Genomic DNA, 27,202 nt, shown 5'->3' with positions numbered 1-27,202 from the left:
GCCAGCGTCACATGACTTCACACAGACTACACAGCCGAGCACCGAGTGATCAGCTCGGTGCTCAGCCCTAAAACCATTAGCATGAATGCAGATAGATGCACGCATAGTATTACCAGGAGCGCGGGTGACGCTGGACGCACTGATGATGCGCGCGCGCTCTGGACGTGCCCGCCTCCTAGACGGCGCCGTGACAATGACCCTATGAAGATGTTGGCTTCAATACAGAAGTGAAAAACTGCAAGAGAACAGTCTGGTGGCCTAACACCATGATCTACTGGTCCTTGTTGTGAGGTCTATTGTTAGATTGTAAACTGTTTTCCTATCACTGTCTTAAAAGGAAAGTGTTATCAGAAAACGACCTATTTAGAGTTGAGCAAATCGATTCTGTAGTAATTGGATTTGTTATGGATGTCACAAAAATTCATCTGCCAAATGAGTCTGAAGATTTGACTTGTTTCGGACAAATCATGTAAAAACAGAACCCAGCGCCATTTTACTGTGAGTGTTAGCGTGGAAAAGCATGGGGGAGGAAGAAGATCGAGGATGATATGACACTGGGAGGAAGTGGGGGTGGGTTGTCCTATTTGGCTCAGAGGCTGGCAGATAGCCTGGATCAGCCAATTAGGGAGCAGGGGGGCAGGCAGCTACTTATGCTGAGATAGAGGAATCGTTAATTTCTAACGATAATTTGTTTTCCCTTAGTCCTAACAGCAGCACAGATGGGGTTAACTGCCCCTGTGGACTGGTAGGACCGGCGGAATTTTAATGAGCCCAAGAACCAATAAACGATCTTCAGCTCCCTGAAAGGGAGGAGATCACCCCCCAGCCCACCGTGTTTTTAACAAGCATAATGTATTTAGGGTGGGATATTTGTGTGCTGCTGTTAGGACTAAGGGAAAACAAATTATCGTTAGAAATTAACGATTCCCTTACGTTCTACCAGCAGCACAGACGGGGAGATAGCAAGAAGAATCCCCTAGGGAGGGTCCTCATGCCTGGCAGAACTAAGAACTGTCTGCCCAAAAGCCGAAAACTCTGCCATCCTAGCATCTATCCTATAATGGGAGATGAAGGTTGACTCAGAGCTCCAGGAGGCCGCCTTACAGATCAACTCTAAGGGGAGAAGTCTTCTCTCCGCAACCGAGGTGGAGACCGCCCTGGTAGAATGGGCTCTCACAAACTCAGGAGGATCTAAGGATTGGGAGACGAAAGCTTCCCTAATGGCCTCCTTGATCCAGCGACTAATGGTAGCTTTAGACGCTTTACGGCCTTTAGACTTACCGGCAAACAGGATAAGGAGATTCTCATCTATCCTGAACTCTCTGGATCTATCCACATAGACCTGGAGGCATCTTGAAATATCCAGCGGGTCTCTAGCTGGAGTATCAGAGGAGGAGGCTGTAAACAAAACTGGTAAAGAGATTACCTGATTGATATTTTGGAAGGTAGGCACCTTAGGCCTGAAGTAGCGTAAAAACTTCAGGAGTACTCTGTCCTGTAAAAAAATAATGTACGGATGAATTGCAGAGAAAGCCTGCAATTCAGAGATTCTTTTGGCTGAATCTACAGCCAGAAGAAAAACCATCTTTAAAGTAAAAAATGTGAAATTCACCTCCTCCAAAGGCTCGAAGGGGGGAGATGCTAGCCCCCTGAGCACTACTGAAAGATCCCACTGGGGGATAGGTTTCAGTATAAAAGGCTTTAGTCTTTCAACTCCCTTCAGGAAGCGTTTAATGAGTGGGTCCCGAGAATGTGGCCTGTTGAGACAGGCCGAGATGGCACAAATCTGTACCTTCAAGGTAGCTGGAGATAGGCCTCTATCTAATCCATCTTGAAGAAATTGTAGTATCGCAGGAAGGGGCGGATCTGCGGACGCCACCTGTTTGGAATCACACCATGCCACGAAGATTCTCATGATCCTGGAGTAGGCCTTCTTTGTAGACTCTGCTCTGGAATGCGACAAAGTTCTCAGGACCGACTCGGAAAGCCCTTCTATGTTGGGAAGGGACTGATCAACCTCCAGGCTGTCAGGTTGAACCTGCGCAGATCTGGGCAGAGGTGAGTGTCCCACGACACCAGGGTCTGCTCCGGGGGGAGTCTCTAGTATTGTCCCCGACTCATCTGAATGAGCTGGGTAAACCAGGATCTCCTGGGCCAGAACGGTATGATGGCTATTACCGAGGCCTGATCCTGACGGATTTTCATCAATACCCTCGGTATCATGGAAAACGGAGGGAAGATGTAAGCCAGCCTGAACCTCCACGGTATCGACAGAGCATCTATCGCCAGGGGGTTGTCTTCCCTGTACAGGGAACAGAACCTCAGCACCTTGGCGTTGAACCTGGTCGCCATGAGATCCACCTCTGGCATACCCCATCTGTGAACTAACTGCCTGAAGATCTCCGGATGCAGAGACCACTCCATGGTCGGTAATCCTCGACTTAAGCGGTCCGCTATCATATTGAGGGAGCCTAGAATATGAATGGCAGATAGATGGGAAAGGTTAGTCTCTGCCCACCGGAGAATTGCCCCGATCTCTGACAGAAGGGGCAATGATCTTGTGCCTCCCTGCTTGTTTATATAGAGAACCGCAGTCATATTGTCTGACTGGATATTCACTGCTTTGCCCCGGATCTGAGGGGCGAAGTGAAGGAGGGCTAGCCGGATAGCTCGCATCTCGCGAAGATTGGAAGAAAGACGCCGCTCCTGAGGGGACCAAGATCCCTGCACTGGGGATCCGTCCAGGTGAGCGCCCCAGCCTACAAGGGACGCGTCTGTAGTCAATGTGAGCCAAGCTGGTTGGGTCATAGACTTCCCTGCTGGTAGCTGAAACCACCATCTGAGGGAATTCCGGGTTTGACCGGACAGGGAGCACAGGGAATCTAGCCCCGTAGGGCTGCCTTTCCATAAGTGTAAGACCTCCGACTGAAGAGGACGGAGGTGCCATAGTGCCCAAGGGACTGCGTCCGCAGCCGCTGACATGAGCCCCAGCATCTTCATGAGAGTCCGGATAGAGACTCGACGAGGGACAAAAAGGACCTTTGCGAGGTCCTGAATCCGTGCTCTCCTTTCTAAAGTCAACCGGAGGGACATCTCCACAGAGTCGACCGCGAACCCTAAATAATGGATTGAAGTCGATGGGCTCACATTCGACTTCTGCCAGTTGATAATCCAGCCCAGCTGGAGTAGAAAGGAGATTGCGATCTGAAGATGGTGGGTAAGGACCGGAACTGAAGAGGCTATGAAGAGCCAATCATCCAGATAAGGAATAATAGTCAGTCCTTGAAGTCTCAAAGCCGCCACCACCGATACCACCACCTTGGTGAAGATAAGGGGGGTGGAAGAGATTCCGAAGGGGAGCGCGGTGAACCGAAAGTGCCTGCGAACCCCTGAAATCTGGACCGCGATCCTGAGGAGTTTCCGGGAAGCGGAATGGATCGGGATGTGAAGATACGCATCCTTGAGGTCCAGAGTAGCCATGACATCCCCGGGATTGAGGATATGGCTGACTGACCTTATGGTTTCCATGCGAAACCTTGTTTTCCTTATAAATCGATTGAGAAATCTCAAGTCGATGATCATCCGGAGATCTCCCATCTTCTTGGGAATACATCAGCCATAATTCTGTAATTAGAAAGAATAAAACAGGTCATAACACCTACAAACACCTGGAGGTGGAGAAACAAGACTTTATGGGGGCCCACCAGCACTGAAGAAATTAGAGCTGTGGAATAAGAAAACAACCCAAGCCAAGCAATATCCTAGAATATCTTAAGGCACAGGGAACTCTGGAGCTAGCTTGTGAAAGCGATGCAACCAGAGCACTGAATGACAGGCTCTGGGCGCTTAAAAGGAGGAAGCCCCGCCCCCTGGGCGGGCCCTCGATCGAGACCAGCCCAGAGAGGTAACAGAGCCTATACTGGCTCAGTTTGACCCTATGTGTCTCCCCCAATCAATCCTGGAGTCCAGGATGTCCCTAGGGAGATAAATTGAATAAAGTGGTGAGGTTTAGAAACCTCACCGCGTCGGTACGAAAAACCGGAAGTGACGTAGCGCACCTGGTGCGCTTCACTTCCGGAAGATGGCGGCGCCCATGGCGCCGCACACATGCGGCAATGGAGAGACGGGACACCGCAATCCGGGTTGAAAGAAGAGGGGAGGGGACACTCCTCTCCCCGAAGGTACTCCAGAGAAAAAATCGCCGCGATAAGGCCTCAAATAAAGGCCATAAGAGTAAAGAAAGGGCGATCCTTTAGCTTAAGGAACAAAGAGCCCCTAAGCACTCTTCAGCTCCCTGAGGGGGAGCGACACGCCAGTCAACCTGTCCAGAGGACAGAAAAAAACACGGTGGGCTGGGGGGTGATCTCCTCCCTTTCAGGGAGCTGAAGATCGTTTATTGGTTCTTGGGCTCATTAAAATTCCGCCGGTCCTACCAGTCCACAGGGGCAGTTAACCCCATCTGTGCTGCTGGTAGGACGTAAGGGAATCGACATTTTCTCTTCACCTTGTGACCTGGACGGGAGTTATGTGGCAGTGTCTGACAAAAAGCTATTACAGACACAAGCCACTAATGTAGTGAGTAGTGTTGAGCGCGAATATTTGAATTTTAATCGTGAATATCACCACTTCGAGCATTTGCGACAATTTAGAATATAGTGCTATATATTCATATTCGTGAATATTCTAGATTTTTTTTTTTATCTGAAACCATGATCCCTCCCTGCTTCTTGGTTGTGGGCCAATGAGAAGGCTGCAATTACTTTGTAAGAGCTAAGCAACACCACTAGCAACCAATAGGAAAGTTGCCTACGCCTAACTATATAAGAACCTCCCCAGCAGCCATTTTCTGCAGTTTTTTGCAGTTCTGAGAGAGACTGCAGTGTTATTGTTGTGCTCTCTGCTTTCCTGTGTCATTACATTAGATAATTAGTTAGTTAGCTTATATATATAATACAGATAGTTAGTGGGAGATAGTCAGTGTAGGTTAGATCGTGATATAGTGTAGCTGATAGGTTCCAGTGCAGGGTGTTAGGTAGTGTGATAGTGTCACTGCCTGCCCTGGGAGAGATCTTAGAAGTTCAGATAGACGGAAGACTCAGGAGTCTATCTGACAGATCTCTCTTGTTTTCATTGTTGCTGACAGGTTTCCACCCCTTCGCAGGTGTTGCTCATTATCAGTCAGGTGGCCCCATTATATATTCCGCCTCTCACTTGTTTCCCTGCGGCTGATAGTTCTTCTGTGGAGTGCTCTGCTTGTGAGGTGATTCTTCTGTTCCAGTTGCTTCTCAAGCTAAGTCCTTTTCCCTTTTCTTGGTGTGTCTGTTCTGACTAGGCCTCAGGGAGACACTAGCTCCTTCAGTTTGGAAGGAGCCGGTTGCCTCTTTCCCTGTTCCCTAAGCTGAGGGTTTGGTGCAGTGTTTCAGCAGTCTCAGGTTCCTGTGCATGTGCATTTCTACCTTTTAAGATTTGCACATGTTGTTAGCAGCTTAGGGAGAGATTCAGGGATTGCTAGGGGGTGACCTCTTTGTTTCCTAGGTTTGGGGCCTAGTCTGTTGTTGTTTTGTTGTAGTTCCCTTTGGTTGTCTTTCCTTCCCCGTACTACCCGGGACAGATAGGTTCTGCTGTCCATACATACATGCTACAGACATAGTGCTGTGATGTCACAAGTTCACAACAATACTTAGTGCACCAATCAGTACTATGTAGTCAGACCTGCTAAAATGTGAAGTTGCACATATTACAGCAAAATATGCGCATCATTAATTGCCGATTTGCGCAATCGCTAATATATTGGAGTACTCTATCTGCATATAAAGCTATTGTATTGTTCTGCCGTACCAACCATTTTCTCCAGTCTCAGGAAACTTCTAGCAGCTTGAAAATTGTAGCAAAAGTGACCCATGCCTGTATTGTGCTTGCAATACACGCATATTACATTGCAGATTTTCGCAATCAAGAAAATAATAGCAAATGTATGACGAATATTTGCCCAAATATTCGCGAAATATCGCGAATTTGAATATTGCCACCTGCCGCTCATGACTAGTAGTGAGATAAGGACATTATAGGCAAAGAATAAGGGGATATAATTGGTGCTTGTTACCAAGTTGTGTGTTTTAATACAGCTTTTTTGTGTAAATGAACAGACAGCTTTTTTTTAAAAAAAATCCTCAAATTTCTACCGTTTGTAGACTTATTGCCAGCACCCAGATAGCATTCTGCTGCAAACACTGAGCAAGTGCCCTTTTTTTCATCTAAAGACCATTTCACTGCATTTAATCTGTGTTATTAAAAATATTGTATTATAGCAAAAGCCTTACTACAAAACTAGCCATAATAAATAATAAAAGGTATTTGGAAATATATTTATTATAAAGTAATATTTAAGTATTTTCATTTTCTTAATTCCCAGAGAACCCCTTTAAAAAGAGAACACTTGCAATTTTGCTAGCACATTATAATAATCTGTGTACCATACCTATGACTTTTCATTTACAGGAAACCTGTGACTTTTCGATTATAGGCCTCATATAAATGTTTAGAAAATGGAATTGTGGAAAAAGAAAGACCCAGGCCTTGTCATCAGAGAGTCAGAATGTGGGTAGTAGCAGCACCAGCCATCTGGCCAGTAGTAGTAGTAGGCTACAGTTCTCCCTTGCTTCTGATAGGCGTCATATTATTATTGAGGACAAAGAGGATGAGATTGTGGGCTGTATGTCTCAGTCACAGCCAGATGATGTGGATGTCACATCCCAGTTTGACACAGTGCATTGGAGCCAGGCGTCACCACATTTTTCCTTTTCCTCCTCCTTGCAACCCCTTAGAAGCCATTCAGTTGCATGATCTCTGTCTGCACTGGCCACTCCTAGTGGAGTGCCTTCATTTTTTCTAAGAAGATGCAACAAAACCCCATGTTCTATGGAAGATACTCAAGATAGTGTCTGAGAACAGGTAGAAAGCAAATATGGTGGCTCACTCAGTTTATAGCTGTGGATAGGTGCTACCAAGCCTTATGACTCACCCCGATAAAAAAGGAAAGATATAGAAAAAGTAGATAGGCTGAGCACTCTACATCTGGACCATACAGAGATACAGACAAAATGTGTAATGGTGACAATATTTATTACACCTGATGCAGATATGACAATTAAAATACTAAAACAGTAATATCTAACAAATACTAAAATAGTAATATCTAGCAAATAGGAACAGTAGGTGGTGATATAGCTAAGAACAATTCATAATATAGTCAGATGGCAAATCGAAAGTATAATCATTGTATGCCATACAGGGGATATACACTCACCTAAAGAATTATTAGGAACACCTGTAATTATCTGTAATTAACACCTGCAATTATCTAGTCAACCAATCACATGGCAGTTGCTTAAATGCATTTAGGGGTGTGGTCCTGGTCAAGACAATCTCCTGAACTCCAAACTGAATGTCAGAATGGGAAAGAAAGGTGATTTAAGCAATTTTGAGCGTGGCATGGTTGTTGGTGCCAGACGGGCCGGTCTGAGTATTTCACAAGCTGCTCAGTTACTGGGATTTTCACGCACAACCATTTCTAGGGTTTACAAAGAATGGTGTGAAAAGGGAAAAACATCCAGTATGCGGCAGTCCTGTGGGCAAAAATGCCTTGTGGATGCTAGAGGTCAGAGGAGAATGGGCCGACTGATTCAAGCTGATAGAAGAGCAACGTTGACTGAAATAACCACTCGTTACAACCGAGGTATGCAGCAAAGCATTTGTGAAGCCACAACACGCACAATCTTGAGGCGGATGGGCTACAACAGCAGAAGACCCCACCGGGTACCACTCATCTCCACTACAAATAGGAAAAAGAGGCTACAATTTGCACGAGCTCACCAAAATTGGACTGTTGAAGACTGGAAAAATGTTGCCTGGTCTGATGAGTCTCGGTTTCTGCTGAGACATTCAAATGGTAGAGTCCGAATTTGGCGTAAACAGAATGAGAACATGTATCCATCCTCTGATGGCTACTTCCAGCAGGATAATGCACCATGTCACAAAGCTCGAATCATTTCAAATTGGTTTCTTGAACATGACAATGAGTTCACTGTACTAAAATGGCCCCACAGTCACCAGATCTCAACCCAATAGAGCATCTTTGGGATGTGGTGGAATGGGAGCTTCGTGCCCTGGATGTGCATCCCTCAAATCTCCATCATCTGCAAGATACTATCCTATCAATATGGGCCAACATTTCTAACGAATGCTATCAGCACCTTGTTGAATCAATGCCACGTAGAATTAAGGTAGTTCTGAAGGCAAAAGGGGGTCCAACACCGTATTAGTATGGTGTTCCTAATAATTCTTTAGGTGAGTGTATGTCGAATTTGTTCAAATAATCAAATGGAATTTATCGAACTCTGTCCGGACATCCATTCGAATAATCACTGAGCACTTTATCGACAAACATTTATCGATTTTTCAGAATATCGATTTCTTATAAATTCGAATCCCAATCGATTATATTCATCCTTAAGGGCTCCACACACCATTTTCTTAGTCTCTCATAGTACTCTACATTTAATGCATTTTATTAATCCTATGTAATTTTATTGCATGTCTTGATATTTATGATGCTGTTTTTATTTATATTCTGAATTGTTCTTAGCTATATCACCACCTACTGTTCCTATTTGCTAGATATTACTATTTTAGTATTTGTTAGATATTACTGTTTTAGTATTTTAATTGTCATATCTGCATCAGGTGTAATAAATATTGTCACCATTACACATTTTGTCTGTATCTCTGTATGGTCCAGATGTAGAGTGCTCAGCCTATCTACTTTTTCAGTGTCTGAGAATAGACAGCATTTGGACTGCCATGAGGAGATGGTTCAAGCGGAGGTGGGGGATCCCAAGCATAGCTGTGGTGATAGTAGTGCCACTTGTAGCAACAGTGGTGGTGGTAGGGGCAATGATAGCTACAGTGGCTCTTGGGGCAAATACAGAGCATGGAATGGGGAAGGGAGGTAAGAAGGCCACAATGACCTATTGCAGTCTAATAAAAGTGACGTGAAGGGTGAGAATAATGATGATTGTGTGTTGGACAGGACCTGGGGGTTGGATCAGGGTCCTGAGGAGGAGGGTGGTGGCAGAAATTAAGAGCAGAGGCAATGTATAGCCAGAACCTCCCAAAAAATGCAGGGTGATGATCTGCTTCTATTATGGTCAACTCAGAAATTGGTGATGCCACTGATACTGTTAGTGTCAGATCAAAACTTGCCACTTGCCGAACAAGCCACTGTTTCTCATTACATTAACTCATGGGTGTGTATACAGGGGTAGGCACCTGCACCCGTTATTGCATAATTCTTGAACGTCTGGTCCCAAAAATCCATAGTTCTTTCCCATAACGCCTTGTGTCTAAAGGACAATTTTTGGAAAGTTTCTAATCTGAAAATGCAAAACATGTGACAACGTAGGAGGGTGGGAAGGGCAAACATTTGGAAAAAAAGAGATAAAAGATAAATATAAAAAAATCATAGAGTGTCATATACCAATTTTCAGCCCGATAGAAGCAGATTCATGTAGAATCGATTTGGACACCAATCAAATTATGTTTTTTTAAATTCAACAAATTAGACACAAAACTATTTTCAAGAAGTTCACTCATCTCTAGAAAACTATTTCAAAAATATTTTTTGGGTTCATTCATGATTTTCTGTTCTGTACAGGTAAGTCTACTTTCACACTTGCATTTTGGCTTTCCGTTTGTGAGATCCGTTCAGGGCTCTCACAAGCGGTCCAAAACCGGTCCAAATGCTGCTTGCAGCGTTTTGGTGTCCGTCGGATGAAACTGAGCCAAACGGATCTGTCCTGGCACACAACGTAAGTCAATAGGGACGGATCCTTTTTTACTGACACAATAGCAAACGGATCAGTCCTCCATTGACTTTAAATGGTGTTCAAGAAGTATCCTACTTGGCTATATTAAAGATAATACAAACTAGGGCTGCAGTAAATGATTATTTTAGTAATCGAGTATTCTATCGATTATTTTTTACGATTAATCGAGTAATCTAATAAGAAAAAAATAATAGATTGTTTTCCTTTATAAAAACTCATCAGACCCCCTGCCATTAGTCCCCAACACCCTTTGTTCCCTACTGTGCGATCAGCCCAAGTGCATCAGTTTCCCCCAGTGCCATCAGCTCTGTTCCCCCCAGTGCCATCAGCTCTTTTCCCCCCAGTGCCATCAGCTCTTTTCCCCCCAGTGCCATCAGCTCTGTTCCCCCCAGTGCCATCAGCTCTGTTCCCCCCAGTGCCATCAGCTCTTTTCCCCCCAGTGCCATCAGCTCTGTTCCCCCCAGTGCCATCAGCTCTGTTCCCCCCAGTGCCATCAGCTCTGTTCCCCCCAGTGCCATCAGCTCTGTTCCCCCCAGTGCCATCAGCTCTGTTCCCCCCAGTGCCATCAGCTCTGTTCCCCCAGTGCCATCAGCTCTGTTCCCCCCAGTGCCATCAGCTCTGTTCCCCCCAGTGCCATCAGCTCTGTTCACCCCAGTGCCATCAGCTCATCCCCACCCCAGTGCCATCAGCTCTGCTCCCCCAGTGCCATCATCTCTCCCCCCTTGTGCCATCATCTCTCCCCCTTGTGCCATCATCTCTGCCCCCTTGTGCCATCATCTCTGCCCCTTTGTGCCATCAGCTCTGCCCCCTTGTGCCATCAGCTCTGCCCCCATTGTACCATCAGCTCTGCCCCATTGTGCCATCAGCTCTGCCCCCATTGTGCCATCAGCTCTGCCCCCATTGTGCCATCAGCTCTCCCCCCATTGTGCCATCAGCTCTCCCCCCATTGTGCCATCAGCTCTCCCCCCATTGTGCCATCAGCTCTCCCCCCATTGTGCCATCAGCTCTCCTCCCATTGTGCCATCAGCTCTCCTCCCATTGTGCCATCAGCTCTCCCCCCTTGTGCCATAATCTCTGCTGCCATGCTCCTCCTGACACCCGGATTGCACAGCGTCACTGGTTTCTATGACACTGTGCACTCCAGGCGCCTGGCCTTAGTCGCGCCCCACCCCCTCGGTTTCACCAACTTACCTTTCCAGCAGGGGCGCTGCCGACACTCCATCGTTCTGCGCTGCTCTACGCCAGACGTCACACAGTGCGTCAGGTCATGGTGTCTGTACGTCAGAGCAGCGCGGGACCATGGACATACTGTGAAGTGTCCGGAGGCCCCCTGCTGGAAAGGTGAGTATTCCAAGCGCAGCGGGAGACCACGGAGCGGGAGTAATAGCAAGCGCTTCACTCCCGCTCCGAGGTCATATGACACAAACGAATCTTCGATGCAAAAAATTTGCATCAAGGATTTTTTTGTGTCGAATTACTCGATTTAATCTAGTAATCGTTTCAGCCCTAATACAAACTGATGTGTTGTGAACAGATGCAGACGGTTGTATCAACTGAATGGACGCACAAAATCCGCACAAAACGCTAGTGTGAAAGTAGCCTAAGTTTTCATTAGTTTTTATTACTACAGAATTATAATGACAAGTAAAACCTTTGTATAGGTAGCTCCGGATCCTCCACTCACAACAGGTGATATCACAGTTTATCAGCTACCTCCTGACCTTCACAAACCATGATTACAAAACTCTCCTGAATCAATGATTCCTGTCCATTGTGTCTGTGGACCATGTAGCTGCTCTCAAAGGACAGAAAGTTTTAACATACTTTACTCATAGTGGCCAGTGTGAAAACTGTTTGATTATATGTATAAATATATGTATTAATTTAATATAAATAGCATCATGGAAAAATTATTTTAAAAAACTCCCATTAACCCATTACCTCTAAGCTGACTATATAATTCTAAGTGTTAATTTTGCTCACAGCTACTAGTATCCATCACAAATTTTCCATACATATACACACCAGTAATGAGCGGCAGGGGGAATATTCGAATGTGCGATATTCCACGAATATTTGGGCGAATATTCGTGATCTCCAGTCATTATTTTCTTGATTGCGAAAATCGGCAATCGGAAAATTCCCGATAAAATATTTGCAATACGAAAATTCTACATGGATTGCAGGATAAAACTTACCAGGAAAGATTAAAGGACCTTAACATGTATAGCTTGGAAGAAAGATGAGACAGAGGGGATATGATAGAAACTTTTAAATACATAAAGGGAATTGACAAGGTAAAAGAGGAGAGAATATTTAAAAGAAGAAAAACTGCTACAAGAGGATATAGTTTTAAATTAGAGGGGCAAAGGTTTAAAAGTAATATCAGGAAGTATTACTTTACTGAGAGAGTAGTGGATGCATGGAATAGCCTTTCTGCAGAAGTGGTAGCTGCAAATACAGTGAAGGAGTTTAAGCATGCATGGGATAGGCATAAGGCCATCCTTCATATAAGATAGGGCCAGGGTCTATTCATAGTATTCAGTATATTGGGCAGACTAGATGGGCCAAATGGTTCTTATCTGCCGACACATTTTATGTTTCTATATGTACAGCACCATGGAATAATTGGCACAATAATGATAATCTATTCCAATTTCAGGTTATAGTATTTAAAAATAATACCGTTTTGTTTTTGGCAGATGACTGTATCGGGAGCTCAGATGGACATCTGATCTCTTCAGCTTTTAAAGCAAAAGGTCATGGTCTCGCGCAAGACACATATGAAGAGCATACCACTATCTTGGATATACCCTCAGCTCTTCACAGCCAAACTTGCTCGTTTGATCCATTTAAACCTCTTCTATCTTCTGGTTCATCACAAAATGTAAAGCAGAATCAAAGTCACAGAAGGGGTATTAAAGATCAAAGAATGCACACTAAGAAGAAGACAATTTCATGCTTAGAATGTGGGAAATGTTTTACTTGGAAATCACAACTTGTTGAACATCAAAGAACTCACACAGGAGAGAAGCCATTTTCATGCCAAGAATGTGGGAAATGCTTCATAAGAAAATCACATCTTGTTCAACATCAGAGAATTCACACAGGGGAGACGCCGTTTTCATGTGAAGAATGTGGGAAATGTTTTACACACAAAACAACACTTGTTGAACATCAAAGAACTCACACAGGAGAGAAGCCATTTTCATGCCAAGAATGTGGGAAATGCTTCATAAGAAAAACGCATTTTGTTGAACATCAACGAATTCACACAGGGGAGACGCCATTTTCATGTGAAGAATGTGGGAAATGTTTTACACACAAAACAACACTTGTTAGACATCAAATAATTCACACAGGGGTGAAGCCATTTTCATGTTCAGAATGTGGAAAATGTTTTACCTTGAAATCACAACTTGTTGATCATCAACAAACTCACAAAGGGGTGAAGCCATTTTCGTGTTCAGAATGTGGAAAATCTTTTACCTGGAAATCACGACTTGTTAAACATCAACGAAGTCACACAGGAGAGACACCATTTTCATGTCTAGAATGTGGGAAATCTTTTACTTGGAAACCACAACTTGTTAAACATCAACGAATTCACACAGGGGAGAAGCCGTTTTCATGTGAAGAATGTGGGAAATGTTTTACACTAAAAACAAAACTTGTTGTACATCGAAGAACTCACACAGGGGAGAAGCCATTTTCATGTTCAGAATGTGGGAAATGTTTTGCAAAGAAAGAAACACTTGTGGTACATCGAAGAACTCATACGGGAGATAAGCCATTTTCATGTTCAGAATGTGGAAAATGTTTTACCTGGAAATCACAACTTGATAAACATCAACAAATTCACACAGGAGAGACGCCGTTTTCATGTGAAGATTGTGGGAAATGTTTTACACACAAAACAACACTTGTTGGACATCGAAGAACTCACACAGGGGAGAAGCCATATTCATGTTCAGAATGTGGGAAATGTTTTACTTGGAAATCACAACTTGTTAAACATCAACGAATTCACACAGGGGAGAAGCCATTTTCATGTTCAGAATGTGGGAAATGTTTTGCAAAGAAAGCAACACTTGTCGGACATCGAAGAACTCACACGGGAGATAAGCCATTTTCATGTCCAGAATGTGGTAAATGTTTTGCACAGAAAGTAACACTTGTTGGACATCGAAGAACTCACACGGGAGATAAGCCATTTTCATGTCCAGAATGTGGGAAATGTTTTACTTGGAAATCACAACTTGTTAAACATCAAAAAACTCACATAGGGGAAAAGACAATTTCATGTTAAGAATGTGGGAAATGTTTCTTAAGAAAAGCAAATCTTCTTGGACATCTGAAAATTCACAAAGGGAAGACGCCATTTTATGTCCAGAATGTGGGAAATATTTAACTTTTAAATCACAAATTATCGAACCTCAATGAACTCGCATAGGAGAGAAGCCATTTTGATACCAAAAATGTGGGAAATTTTATGGTCATAGATCAAACCTTGTTAGACCCCAAAGAACTCACAGAAGGGGAAAAGCCATTTTTCATGCCAAGAATGTGGGGAATGTTCTACCCATAAATCAGTCTGTTTTTGGCAGAATTCGTTCAGAATTTACAAAGAAGCGAAGTTATTTTCATGCACTGTATAAGGAAAATGTTTTTCCCAAAAGTCTAATACAATTTCACATCATGGAACTTACATTGGAAAAACTGTTTATGTCCAGAATGTAGGAAATGTTTAAATGTTTAGTGATTTGTGTTTGTGACTTTTGTCAGTGAAACCCCCTTCCCCCCCAGAAAAAGGTCTTAGATTGTTAGTGTATTAGGGTTCATTTTGGTGTAGTGATTATTGCCTGCTTTAGTGTCTGCGTATTTTTTCTTTGGAAAAAAAAAGTCCCTTATTGTTAGTGTTTTAGTGATTAGTTTTATGTAGGGATTAGTTTCTGTGTCTTGCATCTTTAAAAAAAAATTTAAAAAAGTCTTTTATTGTTAGTGTCTTAGTGTTAAGTTTGTGTAGGGTTTAGTGTCTGTGTCTTGCTGCATCTGTTAAAAAAAAAAATCTTAGATTGTTAGTGTATTAGGGTTCATTTGGTGTAGTGATTATTGTCTGCGTTAGTGTCTGCGTCTTTTTTCTTTGAAAAAAAAAAAGTCCTTTATTGTTAGTGTTTTAGTGTTTAGTTTATGTAGGGATTAGTTTCTGTGTCTTGCATCTTTAAAAAAAAAAAGACAAAAACAACAAAAAAAGGCTTTTATTGTTAGTGTTTTAGTGTTTAGTTTGTGTAGGGATTAGTTTCTGTCTTGCATCTGTGAAGAAAAAAAAAAAAAGTCTTTTGATTATTAGGGTTTAGTTGTTGTAGTGATTATTGTCTGTATTAGTGTCTGCGTCTTTTTTCTTTGAAATAAAATTAAAAAAAGGCTTTTACTGTTAGCGTGTTAGTGTTTCTAGTATATTTCATTTAATTTTTGCCCCATTGTCCCCATCCCAATAAAGTTTTTCCCAATTTCCCTCATTATTTTCTTTATTTTTTGTTCTGTATATATAATTTAAACAACACAGTATGAGTGCATGTGGGCGTTCAAGCAGCCATGGTAGGGGAGTTGGTTCCAGTGCTGGACCGCTGCCAGCATGGGACCGCTCCTCTACCCACAGAGGGGCGGGTGCAGGTGTCAGGGGCCTCTGCCTCATTCGTGATTTTTTTTTGGGCATGGCAGCTGCCCCATTTCTACTCAGGACGCCGAGGCAGTAGTGGCTATCGTGGCACAAGCCAGTGGCACAAAGTCTTCTGCCCCGTCTCTGAGCAGCAGCACTCCACCTCCTGCAGGACCAAACAAGAATTTACCCTGCTCCTGTTTGACAGCGACAGTGAGAGGGACATTTTGGGGGAGGTAATGCAGGAGAGTGAATTGCAGTTCAGTCCCCCTCATTGTCAGGACCTTTTGGAAGGGATGGAGAAGGAGGGGGTATCGCCTGTCAGTACCCCAGTGAAAGCCCTTCCAACTGGTGCCGGTGGTTTCAGCCACAGAACCCCCACACCTAGTCAGATCCAGGCGTCAGCGAGGGAACAGCAGAACCAGGTTGGGGGCTCCACGTCTGCAGTTCCCCTCAGTCCACCACAGGTTGGCCTTGGGGCTGACATATCAGGGGGTGAAGAGGAGGGTGACCCAGAATGGGTGCCACCTCCCTTGTCAGGTGACAGCAGCACTGATGAGGAAGTTAGGCACCCGAGGCAAACGGTGCGCCAGGTCACCAGTGAGCCCAGTGTCAGGGGCTCCACTGGTAAAGGCAGCAGCAGCCAGCTCCACCTGTGCGCACCGAGCCTGAACAGGCGCAAGCCAGCACCACCCCATCTGACAGGAGGTTGATGCGTAAGTTGCCTGTTTGGGCTTACTGCCACCTGGCAGCAGACGATGTGACAATTGCTATCTGCCAGCTGTGCCATGCCAGGGTGAGGAAAGGGAGGTATGTTGCTCGGCTGGGTACCACTGCCCTTACCCAGCACATGAGAGTAAACCACTGGTGGGAGTGGGAACAGATGCAGGGTGGTCGTAGCAGCGTCACCAGCAGTGCGCAGGGGACAGCAGCTCCTGCCACTGTACTGCAGGCACCCCAACCCCTTATAACAATGCATACTCACTCCCCCGCTCCCTCTCCTAGAGGTACTGATACCGGCAGCCAAACCTCTTCCTCCACTGCACCCTCCTCTATTGCCTCCACTGCCATCCGGCGCCAGCCGTCGGTTGCGATGCATTTGAACGCACCGCGCCCTACGCCTCCGGGGACCGATGCGTGCGTTCACTCAATGGGCTCCTAGCAAGGGTTATCGCCCAATATCTGCTGACCTTTAATATTGTGGACAGCAATCCATTCCGGCAGATGTTGGAGCAGGCCCAACCCAGATGGCGAGTCCCCAGCCGCCATTTCTTTGCCAGTACCGACGTCCCTGCCCTACACCAGCACATTGTGCAGAATTTATCCATGTAGCTCGATCACGCTGTCAGCAACAGGATGCATCTGACAATGGATGCCTGGACCAGCAGACATGGGCAGGGACGATACATCAGTTTTACTGCCCATTGAGTTTCCCTCCGAGGCGCCAGGGAGGGATCATCACATGTGTCGGCATCTGAGTTTGTGGTGCCGCCCCGGGGTGTCCAGGGGAGAACTGCTGTTGTCACTCAAGCCACTGTCTTCACCGCTGCTGAGCCCCCCAGAAAGCGTCCCCGTAGCTACACAAGTGTGGGGCACGTCCGCTGCCAGGCCATGCTCCAACTTGTGAGCTTAGGGGAACGAAGACACACTGGACCTCATGTTCTGGTCGCACTACAGGCTCAGGTCCAGAATTGGCTGACACCCTGAAGGCTAGAGGCAGGTATGGTTGTCTGTGACAACGGCAGCAACCTCCTGGCCGCCCTCCATGCTGGCAGTCTCACACACGTGCCCTGCATGGCACATGTCCTCAACTTTGTGGTACACAAGTGCCTACGCACATACCCAAGGTTGAGTGACATTGTGCAAAGGGTATGGAGGATTGCCAGCCACTTCCGACGCTCCCCAACCGCCACCGCATTCCTGTCCAAAATGCAGCAGCACAACAGCCTGCCCCCTCAGGCTCATTGTGGACAGCGTGACATGGTGGAACTCCACCCTCCACATGCTGGAGAGGTTGTGGGAGCAGCGATGGGCAGTCAAGGAATACCTGCTTGACCAAGGCACTTCCAGGCCATCACACCCACTCCTCTATATCACAAATGCGGAGTGAGAGAAGATGCACCAGGTCTGCCACATGTTGGCCCCATTCGAGCAGGCAACCAAGATGGTCAGCGGGAAGCATGTCGGCCTCAATGCTGGACCGGACACTAGATCACCTGCTCGAGGCTGTGGAGAGTGCCTTGGTGGAGCAAGAAGAGTCAACAATGCTCCACCAAGACCAAGAGGAGGAGGAGGAAGAATTTGTTGAGGAGTTTGGAGACATCCAGGAGTCTGGGCCTGGTCAGGAGGGAGAGCCGGTGCTGGGGGCACAGTTAGTTCGGGGGTGGGGTGACTCCCACAGGGAGCAGCAGGAGAACCAAGAAGTCATGGTCCTAGGCAGCCAAAAGGAGTCACAGAGGGCTGTCCTCTTCCCCATGGCTGCCCACATGCTACGATGCCTCAGGAGGGACCCCGGATCAAGAAAATTAAGGAGAGGGACGTTTATTGGTTGGCCACCCTTTTAGAGCCTCGCTGCAAGGGGAAACTGGAGCAGTTCATCCCAGCCAGCTGGAGCAGGCAAACCCTCTGACTGACGCTGCAGTTCCCCCTTCCCATGGCTGACTACATGGGGTCCATCGGGGCTTCCGACAGCATGAGCACCAACGGGTACTCATGCTGGAGTACTGGGTTGCCAGGCTGGACACCTGCCGTGAGCTCGCTCGGTATGCGCTGGAGTTACTGTCTTGCCCCCTTTCCAGCATATTATCTGAGCGGACATTCAGGTCGGCAGGTGGGGTGGTCACCTACAAGCGGACCTGTCTGTCCACAGACTCCGTGGACAGACTAACATTTATTAAAATGAATGAGTCCTGGATCGGTGGCAACTTCTTGGCCCCCGCAGTCGGCTCAGGGTGCTGAAGTGTCGCTTGTCCCTACGTCTCCTTGTCTCTCCCTCCAAAACGATGTTGTTTTTTATTCTTTTTATGTATTTAATCATGTATTTATTTATTTATTTGCGGACAAATATTTTTATGAATTGAATTACTTATTTATTGATATATTTATAGATTGATTACCTTTTTCTTAATCATTTATTTATATATTTATTTATTTATTGAGCCTTTAATTATTTCATATATATTTTATTTATTTATATATTTTAATGAATTATTCTAATTATGTATTTGTAGATTAATTTATTTATCGATCGCAATTTTTTTTTATATATTATATTTATTGACAGATTTCTGTATTGACTAATTAGTTTAATCATGTAATTGTAGATTTATTGATTGTTTGAATTTTACATTTATTTATTTTTAGATACATTTGTATATAGTTGATTATTTTATATAATGTATTTTGAAATGACTTTATGGTTGAATATTTTAATATATTCATTTATTGATATATCTCTATATTTTTTAATTGTTTAAAACATGTATTAATACATTAACTGGCGCTATATTGGCACACAGCGCTACGCACGCCGCCTGCACCAGTCTGCTCTAAGTTTCCATATCGGGAACTTCGAATCTGGAGCAGAACACTGCGGTAACGCAGCCTGCCTCACCGTGTGCTGATTCCTCCAAGCCAGAGGGCAGTAGGAGTGGCAGGGTTTAGCAGCGGCTCTCTTATCCTCCTTTTGTCTGTGAGGAGGCATGGGTACCGCCGGTCTCCCCACCCATACACAATCGGCACGGCACACACACTGGGCTCCGGCCATCAGCAGGACACATCAGTCCTTTGCCTGTCTGAGCACAGAAGCCAGTGATGAGCCAGCTTGCCTCGGCCTGAGTCTGGAAGTGTCCCCTTCCCGTCGGTCATGACTCGGTCCCCGGTTGCTGGCGACTTCCTCCAGTGCGCAGCCTGGATCATCGATCGCAGGTCAGGCTGCTGAATAAGCCTTTAGCTGCGATGCTTGACTACACAAGGGGAGTAGTGTTACAGAGCCCGGGCCAGACATCACTAGGAAGGGGCTGCAGCCACCGAGGAGCACCGACACTGTCATCAAGCAAAGCAGAGTTAGTAGTCTGTTTTAAAGCCACTATGTGTTCACCAAGACATATAACTGCAGGTAAAGTTAATCCACAAAACGAATGCAGCTCTGCTTCATCTCTGTCGACTTGACATAGAAAATGAAATCCGGTAGGTTCATGAAAAATGTACAGCAATCCGGTCCAATACTATTTTTAGGTCTGGAGGGGGAGAAGAATGCAGGGCTTCCAGGGAGAGATGGGAAAGATAGATATATACATGTGGCTCATCCTATTGAATGTACCTATCTACCCCATCTCTCGCTGCAAGTCCTGCATTCTTCTCCCCCTCCAGACCTAAAAATTAGCCGGCACATGGCTCCGCAGTGTGGGCTTTTTTTAACGTGTCCGCTGCTGACAATAGTGTTGCCATCTGCAGCCTGTGCTGTCAACGCATAAGTTGCGGTAAGCCCAACACTCACCTAGGGATGACCGCCTTAAGAAGGCACCTGGCCTCCCATCACCGAGCCTAGTGGGAGCAACACCGTCAAAGCCACACTCCCGGCGCTCCACGTTCTGCAAATTCTTCTTCTCCTCTCTCCTCCCATTTGTCATTTACTCCACCTTCCACCGTACCGTCGTCGCATTCATTTGGCAAAAGGCAGGCTTCCGTGGCCCAAATGTTCGAGTGTAAAAAGATGATGACGCCGGATAACCCTCTTGCCCAACAGCTGACCGCTGGCTTGTCGGAACTGCTAGCCCGCTAACTACTGCCATATAAATTGGTGGACTCGGAGACCTTTAGAAAATTTGTGGCCCCTGGCACACTGCAATGGAAGGTCCCCAGAAGGAAATTTTTCTCCCAGAAGGGCATCCCGGAGCTATATAGCCACTTTCAATGGCAAGTAAATATATCTCTGGCTCACAGTGTTGGTGCGAAGATACATCTGACCACAGACACGTGGTCTAGCAAACACGGGCAGGGAAGGTACATAACTTTTACTGCCCACTGGGTGAACCTTATGACGGTCGTCAAGCATGCAACCCGTGGCACCTGTGTGGATTTGGTGTTACTGCCACGGATTGCATGCAGGCCTGCCTCTTCTTCTCCTCCTCCTACTCCATCCTCCGTCTCCTCCTCGGCTGACTCCTCCTTTTCCATTGATACCGCCTCTTCCCCGCTGCCCCCCTAAGCTCCCCAGACCCTATTCGATGTGCCAGGCGAGACGTTGCCATGCTGTGCTGCGGCTGTTGTGCCAGGAAGCCAAGAGCCGCACCAGTCCTGCACTCCTTTCAGCTTTGCATTTGATACTTTCTGTTAGGAGTTGCTAGAGCTTGGTTGCATTGGATCTCCTGCTTCTCCATACTTCTCTAACGCTAAGTACTTGTTGCCTTCACAGTTTGTCTTTCTCTGGAGTGTGTTTTTCCTAGGCCTCAGGGAGACGCGGGTTCCTCCATCTGGGGAGGAACCAGCTGTCTTGTGTCCTGCTCCCTTTTCTAGGGCTTGTCAGTTTCAGCAGGGCTTTAGGTATCCGGCGTATGGGTATTTTCCCCTTCAGGATCTGCTCATACTGGCAGGAGTTAGGGAAAGGCCTATGATTACTAGGAGGTCACCATCCCTCTTCCTTAGTTTTAGAGGCCTAGATTGTTGTCCTTTCGTTGTTGTGTGTATTTGGTTTTTTCCCCTTCCCTTTACTTGTGACAGTGCCGTGCATGGCACACGTCCTGAACTTAGTCGTGCAGCGATTCGTTGTCAAATACCCCAGGGTCCAGGACGTCTTGCGGCAGGCCAGGAAAATCTCTGGCCATTTTAGAAGATCTTACACGGCCATGGCTCGCCTTGCTGACATTCAGCAGCGACACTACCTGCCCGTCAGACGTCTGATTTATAACTGCCCGACACGCTGGAACTCCACCTTGTATATGCTTTATAGGCTGCTCCAGCAGAAATGTGCAGTTAACGACTACCTGTACGAACTCTGCGGCAGGACAGGTTCTGGGGAGCTTGTTTTTTTTCACTGCGCCAGTGGCTGCTCATGTGTAACGCATGCAGACTTCTGCGGCCATTTGATGAGATCACCAAACTAGTCAGTCGCAGCCAGGGCGCCATCAGTGACATCGTACCTTACGCCTTCTTTCTGGAGCGTGCATTGCGTTGTCATTGATCAAGCCGTCAAGGAGAAGGAAGATGAGGAAGTCGCAATGCTGGATAAATTCCCAGGGGGGGCTACTCCATCTGAGACAAGTCAACAGGAGTCTGAAGATGAGTCAGAGGAGGATGGTGCCGGGGCAGAGGAGGAGCAAGAAGAGCAGGCTTTAAACTTTTCTGGGATCCCTGGTATTATCGGTGGCTAGGGGGAGGAGACCGAGGACGACATTATCCTAGACGATAAGCAGGAGCCAGGCAACTCCACCGCTTACAGCTTAATGCAAATGGGGGCCTTTATGCTTCAGTGTTTGAAGAGGAACCCCTGTATAAAAAGCATAAAGGGCAAGGACCAGTACTGGGTGGCAACGTACTTAGACCCCGATACAAACATAAAATGGCGGACATGTTACCAGCATCACAGAGGGCTGTCAGAATGCAGCACTTCCAGGCCTTGCTTTGAGAAATGCTGCATTCTGCTTTTGCAGGTGCTGGCAGAGGAATTTCCACTCGCAGAGAAACAGTTGTGGGTACCAATCCAACAGCGCATGCATGAAGAGGGTGGTTTGAAGATGTGTTGGTCACTTCGGATATGAGATCATTCTTGCAGTCAACCCATTGACAGGTGCCCTTCGGATCCAGCCTCAGGGAACACCTAGAGCGACAGGAGTCCGACTACATCGGGTTAACGGCCGATGTGGACGCTCTGAGAAGCGAGGAACCCCTGAACTACTGGGTGTGCAGGCTTGACCTGTAGCCAGAGCTGGCACAATTTGCCATGGAACTCTTGGCTTGCCCCTCATCCAGTGTCCTGTCCGAAAGGACGTTCAGCGCAGCAGGGGGATCATGACCGATAAGCGCACTCGCCTTGCTCACGACAGTGTGGACTACCTCACATTTCTAAAAATGAATGAGGCATGGATCTCGGAGGAATTCAACACATGTGACGACCAAGTTTAATTGAATTTCCTCATGACAGCCCACAAATATCAGCCACCACCCAGAACAAATAATGGTCCCTGTTTTAGGTAAATACAGCGGCATAAAAGGCATTTTCTGTCCGGTGAATGCCTAATGTTTTGGGCCTCGGAGGAATTCAACACCTGTGACGACCATGTGTTTCAAGTATTATCATTATTTTTTTTTTCAAGAGGGTGGATTTCGTTAGCCATGTTTTTAATCCAATTTTATATTTTTAGTTCTTTTAAACATTATGTATTTGACCTAATAGACCTCCAGCCACATAATCACTTGATCTTTTCTGTATGGTGAATGCATAATTTTTGGGGCCTGTAATACACTTGCCTGCAGTAAAATTGATATCCAATGACCGTGTAATCTACCTCCAGCCACATACTTGTTCTTTTCTGTATGGTTAGTGCATAATTTTTGGGGCCTGTAGTCCACTGGCCTGCTGTAAAATCGATATCCAATGACCGTGTAATCTACCTCCAGCCACATACTCACTTGTTCTTTTCTGTCTGCTGAATGCATAATTTTGGGGGCCTGTAGTCCACTGGCCTGCTGTAAAATTGATATCCAATGAACATGTAATCTACCACCAGCCACATATTTATTTGTTCTATTCTGTACAATGAATAATTGTTGAGGCCACTGAGGAATTCAACACCAGTGACGACCACATGTTATCGAATTTCAACTATTATCATTAGGGTTTTTTTCAAGAGGGGGGATTTCGTTAGCCATGTTTTTAATCCGATTTTATATTTTTTGTTCTCTTAAACATATGTATTTGACCTGTATTTGTACTGGCCTGCAGTAAAATTGATATCCATTGACCGTGTGATATACCTCCGGCCACATAATCACTTGATCTTTTCTGTCCGGTGAATGTCTAATGTTTGGGGCCTGTAGTCCAGTGGCCTACAGTAACATTTTTATCCATTGATGGCATAATGTACCTCGAGCCACATAATCAGAATTTCTTTTATGTCAGGTGAATGCCTAATTTTTAAGGCCCGTACTCCCGTGGCCTAAAATAAAAAATTTCTAGGCTCCAACAGGGCACATTTCAGAGAATGTCTCTTTAAGACACATAAAAATGTCCCCTGATTAAGATACATATTTTTTGTTGGAATTCTTGTCATTGATCCCCCTCTAGTACTGTCCATGTTGTGGGACTATTTGTGCACTTCTGCTAAGTATTTGGTGGCTGCCAATATGAGCTGAAGGTTTTTCAGGTTTGCCTGCCATTAAAGTGAATAAGGCCCGCCGTGAACTTGCGGTCACGAACATTTGATCGCATTTGCGCAATTGCGAACCGTCCCAGCCGATGTTGGCCCATCACTACTGGTAAGGATGTTCCGTTTTATCTTGAGCAAACTCCATTCACTGGGGAGTTAGTGTTTGTGAGTACTATCTGTATGTCTTGGTGCTCCTATCATAATTGAACACATGGTAGCTTTAGAACAGACTACTAACTGCGCTCTGCTGGTTGACAGTGTCGGTGCTCCCCGGTGGCTGTCAGCACCTTCCTAGTGATGTCTGGCCCGGGTTCTGTGACACTACACCCCGTGTGTAGTCAAGCACGGCTGGGTGCTGCCGATGGCTGGAACACGGCGTGTGTGAGGCGTTATTTTTGTATGGGTGGGGAAACCGGCGGTACCCATGCCTTCTCACAGACAAAAGGAGGATGAGAGAGCCGCTGCTAAACTCCGCCACTCCTACTGCCCTCTGGCTTGGAGGAATCAGCACACGGTGAGGCAAGCTGCATTACCACAGTGTTCTGCTCTAGACTCGAAGTGCCCGATATGGAAACTGAGAGCAGACTGGTGAAGGCGGCGTGTGTAGCTAATGTCGTTCTAATTTATTGTGGGCTGTAAAAAAGTAAAATACTATTGATAAACTATTTTGTCAAATGAAAATATTGCTTTTTGTAGGCATGGGAGCACATTCCTGCTGAAAACAAAGAACCTGCTGTTGCTTTCAGAGGTGTCTAAGTTTATTTTTGTTGTTGCCCAGGTCTGGTGGGGGCCCATTCCTGGGAACACATTCCTGCTGCAAACAAAGAACCTGCTGCTGCTTTCAGAGGTGTCTAAGTTTTTTTTTTTGTCGCCCAGGTCTGGTGGGGGGCCCATTCCGGGGGACACATTCCTGCTGCAAACAAAGAACCTGCTGCTGTTTGTTCCTGCTGAGTTAGGGCCAGCTATGTCTATGCTTTAAACTACAGCATTAACATTTCCCCGCTGCTGTCTGTTCTGTTTCTGCAGAGTTAGGCCCAGCTATGTGTACTCCTGACACTACAGCATTAGCATTTTCCATCTGCTGCTATCTGTCCTGATATTACAGAGTTAGGCCCAGCTATGTGTATGCCGTATAATACAGCGTTACCATTTAACAGCTGCCGCTGTCTGTCCTGATATTGCTGAGTTAGGCCCAGCTATGTGTATGCCGTATAATAAAACTTTACCATTTAACAGCTGTCTGTCCTGATATTGCTGAGTTAGGCCCAGCTACAGTGGATATAAAAAGTCTACACACCCCTGTTAAAATGTCAGGTTTCTGTGCTGTAAAAAAAATGAGACAAAGATAAATCATTTGAGAACTTTTCCCCCCTTTAATTTGACTTATAAACTGTACCACTCAATTGAAAAACAAACTTAAATCTTTTAGGTGGAGGGAAGAAAACAAAAATAACTAAAATAATGTGGTTGCATAAGTGTGCACTAAAGTGCTTATAACTGGGGATGTAGCTGTGTTCAGAATTAAGCAATCACATTCAAAATCATGTTAAATAGGAGTCAGCACACACCTGCCATCATTTAAAGTGCCTCTGATTAACCCAAAATTAAGTTCTGCTGCTCTAGTTGGTCTTTCCTAAAATTTTCTTAGTCGTATCCCACAGCAAAAGCCATGGTCCACCGAGAGCTTCCAAAGCATCAGAGGGATCTCATTGTTAAAAAATATCAGTCAGGAGAATGGTACAAAAGAATTTCCAAGGCATTAGATATTCCATGGAACACAGTGAAGACAGTCATCATCAAGTGGAGAAAATATGGCACAACAGTGACATTACCAAGAACTGGATGTCCCTCCAAATTGATGAAAAGACGAGAATAAAACTGGTCTGGGAGGCTACCAAGAGGCCTACAGCAACATTAAAAGAGCTTCAGGAATATCTGGCAAGTACTGGCTGTGTGGTACATGTGACAACAATCTCCCGTATTTTTCATATGTCTGGGCTATGGGGTAGAGTGGCAAGATGAAAGCCTTTTCTTACGAAGAAAAACATCCAAGCCAGGCTATATTTTCCAAAAACACATCTGAAGTCTCCCAAAAGCATGTGGGAAAAGGTTTTATGGTCTGAAGAAACCAAGGTTGAACTTTTTGGCCATAATTCCAAAAGATATGTTTGGCCCAAATCAACACTGCACATCACCAAAAGAACACCATACCCACAGTGAAGCATGGTGGTGACAGCATCATGCTTTGGGGCTGTTTTTCGTCAGCTGGAACCGGGGCCTTAGTTAAACTAGAGGGAATTATGAACAGTTCCAAATACCAGTCAATATTGGCACAAAACCTTCAGGCTTCTGCTAGAAAGCTAAACATGAAGAGGAACTTCATCTTTCAGCATGACAACGACCCAAAGCATACATCCAAATCAACAAAGGAATGGCTTCACCAGAAGAAGATTAAAGCTTTGGAATGGCCCAGCCAGAGCCCAGACCTGAATCTGGTTGAAAATCTGTGGGGTGATGTGAAGAGGGCTGTGCACAGGTTATGCCCTCGCAATCTGACAGATTTGGAGTGTTTTTGCAAAGAAGAGTGGGCAAATCTTGCCAAGTCAAAATGTGCCATGCTGATAGACTCATACCCAAAAAGACTGAGTTCTGTAATAAAATCAAAAGGTGCTTCATCAAAGTATTAATTTAAGGGTGTGCACACTTATGCAACCATATTATTTCATTTTTATATTTTTTCTTCCCTCTAACTAAAAGATTTCAGTTTGTTTTTCAATTGAGTTGTACAGTTTATAGGTCACATTAAAGGTGGAAAAAGTTCTGAAATGATTTATCTTTGTCTCATTTTTTTAGATAACAGAAACCTGACATTTTAACAGGGGTGTGTAGACTTTCTATATACACTGTATTTGTATGTCCTATACTACAGCATTATCATTTCACTGCTGCTGTCTGTTTTGTTCCTGCTCAGTTAGGCAAAGCTCTCTGTATGCTTTACACTACAGCGTTAACATTGACCTGCTGCACTCTCACCTGCTCCTGCCAAGTTTGGTCTAGCTAGGTGTAGGCCTTATACTATATGCTTTACAATTATCTGCTGCTGCTGTTTGCCCAGATCCTGCTGAGGACTACCAGCATGGACCACTTATTCGCCCTTGGACTTTTTCAACTATCAAGTATTAGAAATCTCTTAAACTGTTGTGCATGCTTAATTTTTTCGCGGATGTGCTATGTTCATCATAGATTGTCAACATTTATATATATATATATATATTTATATATTAAGATTTGTT

At 45.3% G+C, this 27,202-nt stretch overlaps 1 protein-coding gene across 1 annotated transcript in view; it reads left to right on the top strand.

Annotated features, from left to right (window-relative positions):
* Positions 1 to 14,674, top strand: part of LOC120992102 (oocyte zinc finger protein XlCOF6-like) — a 770,548-nt gene extending 755,874 nt beyond the window's left edge. Inside the window, exon 7 of the mRNA XM_040420871.1 lies at positions 12,587 to 14,674. Within this exon, the coding sequence (XP_040276805.1) occupies positions 12,587 to 14,193 (1,607 nt within the window). The 3' untranslated portion in view covers positions 14,194 to 14,674. The remainder of the gene's footprint in view (positions 1 to 12,586) is intronic.
* Positions 14,675 to 27,202: the final 12,528 nt, after the last annotated feature.

The sequence above is a fragment of the Bufo bufo genome, chromosome 2 (assembly GCF_905171765.1).
Source record: "Bufo bufo chromosome 2, aBufBuf1.1, whole genome shotgun sequence".
NCBI classification, from domain to species: Eukaryota; Metazoa; Chordata; class Amphibia; order Anura; family Bufonidae; genus Bufo; species Bufo bufo.
This window is presented reverse-complemented; position numbering and strand designations above follow the sequence as displayed.